The 7844-nt window shown below is 36.3% G+C and overlaps 1 protein-coding gene across 6 annotated transcripts in view; it reads right to left on the bottom strand.

Moving 5' to 3' along the window:
* Positions 1-930: 930 nt before the first annotated feature.
* The window catches only part of LOC126336313 (E3 ubiquitin-protein ligase UBR5), a 322944-nt gene continuing 316030 nt past the window's right edge, over positions 931-7844 (bottom strand). For all 6 annotated transcript variants that reach the window (XM_049999857.1, XM_049999858.1, XM_049999854.1 and 3 more), the window contains exon 46: positions 931-2449. In XM_049999857.1, the coding sequence (XP_049855814.1) occupies positions 2237-2449 (213 nt within the window). In that variant the 3' untranslated portion in view covers positions 931-2236. The remainder of the gene's footprint in view (positions 2450-7844) is intronic.

Below are 7844 nucleotides of genomic sequence, written 5' to 3'. Positions count from 1 at the left end.
CCATTTAACAACACACAATGGTTCTCCTGTTAACCATGCATAACTTTATTAAAAATCTCTCTAGCAGCTTTATGAAACTGAAGTAGTTCCTACTTGCAGCCTATAAACTGATAGTACTTTACCTTGTTGTTTTCGGGTTGTTCCACGATGCAAACCATGATTCTGCAGTTAAGTCTCCATAATGACATGTACCGGGTTTATCGATTTTAACATACTAATTCTGGCACCCTGCACTGCAAGGTCATGGATTGTTGCAACACGGCATTCAACACAAGAAATGATCCTCCATTTAAGTTAGCATCAGCTCATAAAATCTGCCCCTTGTTTCTTGAATTTCAATACATTCCAGATAGCAGCATGTAGAATGTTCAGACATACTATCTCGTGTGTTTGCAAATTTACTAATGTAGCAAAGCATTCAATTTTAGAATTATTGTTCCCAGTTAAATCTGCATAACTTCAATAATACTGTCACCAGCTATTACATGAAGGTGAAGATATTCCTGCTGGCAGCCTTTAAACTGTCATCAATACTAACTTGGGCTTTCTCATATTGACTATTGCAGCATAGCATTCAATGCCATACATAACAATTCTCCACAGTGTGTAACTTCGTTAAAACATCTCTAGCTGTTTTATGAAAGTATCTGCTTGCTACCTATCAGTTACAAACCCTATCACTTTGATTTTTTCCGGATCTACTATTCTGGCACAGCATTCACTGTCACAGAAAATGGTTCTCCAGTAAATCTTCCACAGAGAGACACCTGTCTCACTATCTGTATGCTGTTTTCCTCCTCCTATTAGTCACTCAACAGCAACAAATTAAAATATGTCACAGATGCTATGATACATTTGAACTGATTACATTTACAACACAGTAATCAAAACAATCAGGAAAGAATACACAAATGGAAGTGACAATGAAAGTTACATTTCCACAAACTTTATTGGTATCTGAATCTGAAAGAATTACACTTGGTATGAAGAAAACATTCAGTATTTATGCATTTTTGGTGAACATCATGACAAAATGAGAAAATCATAATCGACTGAACGTCTACATCTTCAATTTTGCGCACAAATAATGGTACATATATATATATATAAAAAAATCTATTTCAACAAAAATTATGGTTGTTGCAGTAGAAAAATTAATGTCCTTGGTATTTTTAGAATGTTCTAACAAGAAGCAGATTTGTTATTTCAATATATATACTGTACGAAAATGTCACTGAGAAATAATATATGCCCTATACATGCTAATTAATGCTTTTAAGCTTAGCCATTTACATGTATGGTTATATCTTACTGCCCTTCATTGTGCAAAACTGATTATACACTCAGATGCAATACGTGTTGAAAATGTATTCTCTATGGGTGACAAGTGACATTCAAAACCTGCTGAAATATCTGCCACTTGGCTCATACAGAATTTCATACCACTGTTTTCAGATGGGCATTGTGAATATATAAATTTTGTCAGAGTGAAACGAAACAATAAAATAATTTTAAAGCAACTTAAATTAATGCTGAAAATGATATTAACATTTAACATAACTATTACTGCTTGTCAAATAAATAATTTTGCAATTTCCTTCTCAGAAGAAAGAACGGATGAATTACAAAATTATCTGGAATTCCAGCTGCAGAATAATCATAGCTTAGCAGTAATGTATGTAAATATTTGCAAATTGAAATACTAATGTCAAATACCTTAATATTAGGTAGTTAAAAGATTCTAGTTTGGTCACTATCACGAAGCACACATATAATTTCATAGACAAAACAAAATTCATAAATAATGCTTTCAATAAAATCAATGTATGCTAGTTCTGTATGTAGTATCTCAAACTGTATACTGCATTTCAATTATAATTACAAGACTAAATTATTCTTCTCCTGTGACACACACACACACACACACACACACACACACACACACACACACACAATATTCTCTCACAAAATACTGACTGCAGCAATGATTTGAAGGAGCCGATTTTGCTCCCAAAGAGGATATCAACCTATACTTTCCTCCAAATAAGTAGTTGATTCATACTAATGTGATGTCCTTTCTTCTCCAAAAAATACATTCACTAACATGTTTGTCATATCACCTCACGGCATTCCACTTGCAACAACTACTGTAATTATAAGTTGCTAACTTGTTTACAGATATTTTTAAAGTTTGTGTTCATGTCATACAAAATCAAATAATTATCTCTTCTTACATTCACACAAACCCAAAGTTTTTTGTTTTAATAGCGAGGAGTAGTTTGTGTCGCAGAACGGCACGACTGCTATATAATGGAATATACAATCGAGATATACATGTGTTGGCTGTAGGCAAGTGAGAATCATCAGCTGGACGAATAGTTACACTTGGCATAGGCTGAAATCCGTCTTCACTAGCTGGTAATGCTGGAGATCCCGTCCAGAAATAAACCTGTACAAATGGTATGGCATAAAAGAATAAAGAATGAAATAAACTTTAGTACTGTTACTGGAAAAACTATGTAGACAAATTTATTATAAAAATAACCACAAAACACATGTAAACTTAATGTGTGTGTGTGTGGGGGGGGGGGGGGGGGAGAGGGTAGAGGGGGAAGAGAGGGGAGGGGGGAAGAGAGGGGGAGGGGGGTAGAAGGGAGGGGGACAGAGGAAGAACACGAAACATCATTAGAAACATTCAACATTTTATAAACTTTCAAAATTTGTAACAAATACATAAATAATCAAACGGAAATTAAATGACACATTTTCATCAAGAAAGCAATGTTGTTATAGAAACAACTGTAACAAAAACATCTTGCAATTTTTGTAAAAATTAAATTTATTTTTTATTTATGCTGAACTGGTTTCAAATATAGTTCACCATAAAACGGTAAAACAGAAACTTTTGTATGACATAGCACACAACATACATCATAACTTCCACAATAAAGAAGTATGGATTGTTTTATTATGTGGTTCTGAGGAAGCACCTTAAAAACAGCGGACAAAAATAACAAGCACCTTTGACAGGCCCTTCAGTCATTTATCAACTGACTGAGTTAATGAAATCAATGGTGTTCCAATTCAGCTTGGCAAAACGGGACACTAATATAACACAGGACTGTGTCATCAAAAGATTTCTCCTAGATTTCCAGGTTGAAATTCTGAATTTCTCTGGATCAGTTTTTGCTGTGTGTGAGGGCAAGTTTTACTTTACTAGTTTCCATGGGTGCAAATGAAATTTTTTCAGGTTCTGTGTCACGTATTAGTGATTATTCTGAGCTCAGCTAAGCTTTCCAGTTTTACCAACAACTCATTAGTTATAAGGTTCTGGCACCTTGTAAATTCCTTTGTTACTGTTGTTAGCAGTAATCTACGTGTTTTCAAATCAAAACTGAAGAGTTTCCTCATGGGTCACTCCTTCTACTCTGTCGAGGAGTTCCTTAAAAAATTAAACTGATTCTTATTGTATTGTTGATTGCGTTTACTTAAACTTATGAACTGACTCTTTTCGGATTCATAAACATTTTCTTTTATCTGTTATTACTTTTATGTTGTAATTTCATGTACTGACACGCTCCATGACCTTGGAGATTTGCTCCTCAATTTGATCCTATGGCACCTGACGTGTGAATAAACAATAAAAACCTCTTACTGCGAACCGCGCATTTCTGAGCCAAAAATATACTTTTAGAATGGGAAGAGTTATGCAAAGATATAATACCATACATTATAAGTGACTGAAAATAAACAAAGTAGACTACTTTTCATGTCGAACTAACTTACTTCAGGTACCATTCAAATAGTAAAAATGGCAGGATTAAGTCTTTGAACAAGATCTTGAATGTGGGCTTTCCAAGGCAGTTTACTATGTTTCTGAACATCTAGAAATTTTAACTGTTCAACTTCACTAATCAATGCTCATTTTGTGAAATTAAAACATCAAGTTTTGTTAAACTGTTAGAAACTGTACAAACTGATACTGAACTTGAGACAACAGCCCCCATTTGACCATGCCCCACTGAAGACCTCGCATCATAGCCGTTCTCAACACTGTGAATAATGACCTTTTGCTGTCCACTGCTAAATTAAAGAGGTGAACCGATTGCGAGCTACTCCTCCTATTCCATAATGGTCCAACATCTGGAACAATATTTATGATCAACACAATCAAACGCCTTAGTTAAATAAAAAAAAGATGTCTAGTGTTTGAAACCTTTTGTTTAATCCATCCAGTACCTCACATAGGAAAGAGAATATAGCATTTTCAGTTGTTAAATCACTCCCAAAACCAAACTGTCCTTTTGATAGCAAATTATGTGAAATAAAATTATCAATTACTCTTACATACACAGCCTCTTCAATAACTTTAGCAAACACTGATGGCATAGAAATGGGTCTAAAATGGTCTACATTCTCCCCTTTCATAAAGTGGCTTTACTACTGAGTACTTTAATCGTTCAGGAAATTGACCATTCTTAAAGGAAAAATTACAAATATGTCTCAGTACAGGGCTAACATGTGCAGAACAGCACTTTAATATTCTACTAGGCACTCAATCATATCCATGAGAGTCCTTAGTCTTCAGTGATTTAATTATGTTAAATACTATGCGTATGTCTGACTTAATAACAGTAATATTTTTACTACAAAATGACTTTATATCGTTTGACTTTGTGCTGCTTACCACACACTTCCTTCACAAGTGACCATATGGTTTTAATTTTATCCTGTGAATTAGCTATTCTATCTGTGTACAGCTACATATGGTTCGCCTTCCTAATAACATTTTTAGGCACCTTACAATACCGTTTGTAATGGGCTACTGTAGCTTGATTGTGGCTACTTCCAACATTTCTGATATAATTCCCACTTTGTTTCTATACGATAATTCTTATCCCACTAGTCAGCCATTCAGGTTGCCTTTTATTGCTACTACCCTGTTTAGAACATTCTAAAGGAAAGCAACTTTTAAAGAGCACGAGAAATGTGTTAAGGAAAGCATTATGTTTGTCATCTGTGTTATCGCCACTATAAATATCCTGCAACTCTTGCTCCTTAACGAGGTCTAAAAAACACTCTATTGCCGTTGGATTAGCTTTTGTACAAAGGCCATTCACCCTTTTCCTAACAGAATGCCCCTCTATTAATGAAAAAATGAATAAGAATATTGTCTATAGCTGTGCTACAGTTCCCCTGCACACTGGTTGAAAAAAAGTATCTGCATCAGATCATATGAATTTAGCAGATTTTACAGCATCCTTTTTGTTGCACAACCACATACAAAACTAATACTGAAGTCACCAAGTATAACTGATTTTTGGTACTATAATAAAAACTAATAAAGTGAATCAGAACCCTCTCTAGCTTGAGCAGAAATGCTCTGAAGTCAGAGTTAGGGGACCTATAAACGGCAACATTTAGAAGTTTAGTTTCACTAAATTCCTCTGCCCCTATTCAGTTCAGTGCTGTGAACATCTACGGACTCAAATGGAATGCCCCCCCCCCCCCCCCCCCCTCCCATACATAGCCACTCCCCACACCACAAAAACTTCTTGAAAAACAGCCAGCTAATTTGTCTCCTGGTAAAGGAAGCCACTGAATTGTTAAGATATTTAACTGATACTTCGATATACCAATAATATCAGAGCCAACATCTACAAGCAGTTCACTAACATTATCACTAATACCTCTTATATTTTGATGAAATATGCTAATTCCTTCTGTACTTGAATACCTGATCTCCTCTGAAGGTTATTTCTATGTTAGAGAGCCTTTCTTTAAGCAGGGATACACATCAGCTGACTTCAATTTTTTTTTAAAAAGTGCAGCTCTAACATCAACTACTACAGGAGTGATCCCACCACCGCCCACTGCACTGCCATCTATAAGCTTTGTCAGCCTCCCCTTACCATACCTATCGAGATGCAGGCCATGCCTGGTGAAATCCGATCTACTGGCAGACTCAACTGGTACCACTGCAAAGTGATCTGTACCCTCAGTCATCAGTATCTTTTCCAGCCCCATGCAACACCTCTAACAGATGCATTAAGATGAGGCCGATCTTGACACTGAAATAGCTGCACAAAGTGCACATTAGTGCCCCAGTTTGAGTGGCTATCTTCACCACCTACATCATACTCCCCATCCCTATCAAGACTAATCTATGCTCCACCTACAATCCCTACCTCTTTTGTAAAATTCCTACATAACTCCTCTAAATTAACAGTCACCTCAGCCAACCCACACTAGGCTTCACAGTGCTGGTGACCTGGTACTCACTCCCTAACACTTTCTGCAACTGCTGGCCCACACCTCTGCCATGCGAACTACCTAGAAGCAGAACCACCTTCTTTCTGTTACAGTTTGCAACTGACTTAGGTTCCCTAACTGCTGAGAACTGGCTGCATGTTTCCTACACCTACTGCTGCAAGAGGCTCCTAACCACTAAACTCTGACAGTTTGTCACATCTACTGGTTATATGCAAAGTACAACTGCCTGAATATCTCCTCCTCCTAGCTGCCTTCTTACCAACTGCCAGTTCGCATTCTTCAGCACCATTCATCATCCTCAACCTATCTCGCTCCTCCTTTGCATCTGCTCTTCTATCAACTTATTTCTGCGACAAATTCTGCATTTCCAAGAGAGGATCTCGCTAGAATGCCCACTGGTTTCCCCACCGCATTCTTCCCCAATGAAAAGACTTTGACAAATCTCACATTGTAACCCACTTCTCACTCGTCATAAAATTTTAACAGTTGCTGAAAAAACTAAATGTCTACATTACGTAAGTTCAATTACAAGAGTAGAACTGAGCTCAATAAAGTTTTTTACAGTTTTGAAACAATGTTACTCCTTTCTTATGGTTCAAACTTTATGACTGTGTATTTTGTTTTACCTTATGTTGCCGAGGCTTCCCATTATATGACTAATGCATCTCTCGCAGTTTTAAGGCACATACAATATTTTTTTATACCTTCTGAACATTAGATCAATCTCGGTGACTGTTGGTGACAGATAGTTTCATGTACGTTCATGTAACAAAAGCGTTTTCATTATCACTTGTAGATATCTGGAGATAACACCAGCCACGTGAAATGCACTGTTAGCAATAAAGACTTTTTAAATACAGACTGTTTTTTTCTTTTCACAAAGATTTCCAAGGTCGTAGGTAGCTATGATTGAGCAACAAACATTACAACAATTCAATGTTCTTCTTCCCATTTTGTAAAACAACTCCATAACAAATTAATTCCTAAACAGAATCTCATCATTTTAACGAGTCAGAACATATCTTCCTGTCTTCAAACAGTTAAACTTTCTGGTCTCTCGGAATTACCTGACTTTTCCAGTAAATTCAATTACCCTGGTAGTACAGCTGCCAAGTGAACATCATTATTACATGAACTTTCATAATTTGACAAGTTCAGAAATAACTGCTCCAGCTGAAGTTTAACACCTGCTATAGCTCCACCAACATCAAAGGAGCAAACCTGTATGGTAGTGTCAGCAACTGAGATATCGATGTCACATGGATATCAAAACCACATGATATAACATGAAAATGGCAATTATGCCAAAATAGGCCTACTATAATAATAATAATAATAATAATAATAATAAAGTAATTGAACACAGCAGTGTCCTGGTCTCATAGCATGATGCATGACGTCCCTGGAATTTTTTTGATTTTTCAGACAATACGCCACCTTGGCAATCTGATGCCCAGCTGAACAGCTGGAGATTAGTCATCATATACTTATTTTTTCACATCTCTCGAGTAATTGTGACTTTTGGTTTTACTGTAACTAATGATGTGGAATGATAGTCTGTCAGATGCCAC

The sequence above is a fragment of the Schistocerca gregaria genome, chromosome 2, assembly GCF_023897955.1.
Source record: "Schistocerca gregaria isolate iqSchGreg1 chromosome 2, iqSchGreg1.2, whole genome shotgun sequence".
Lineage (NCBI taxonomy): Eukaryota > Metazoa > Arthropoda > Insecta > Orthoptera > Acrididae > Schistocerca > Schistocerca gregaria.
The sequence above is the reverse complement of the archived record's forward strand: the minus strand, read 5'-3'. Positions and strand labels throughout refer to the sequence as shown.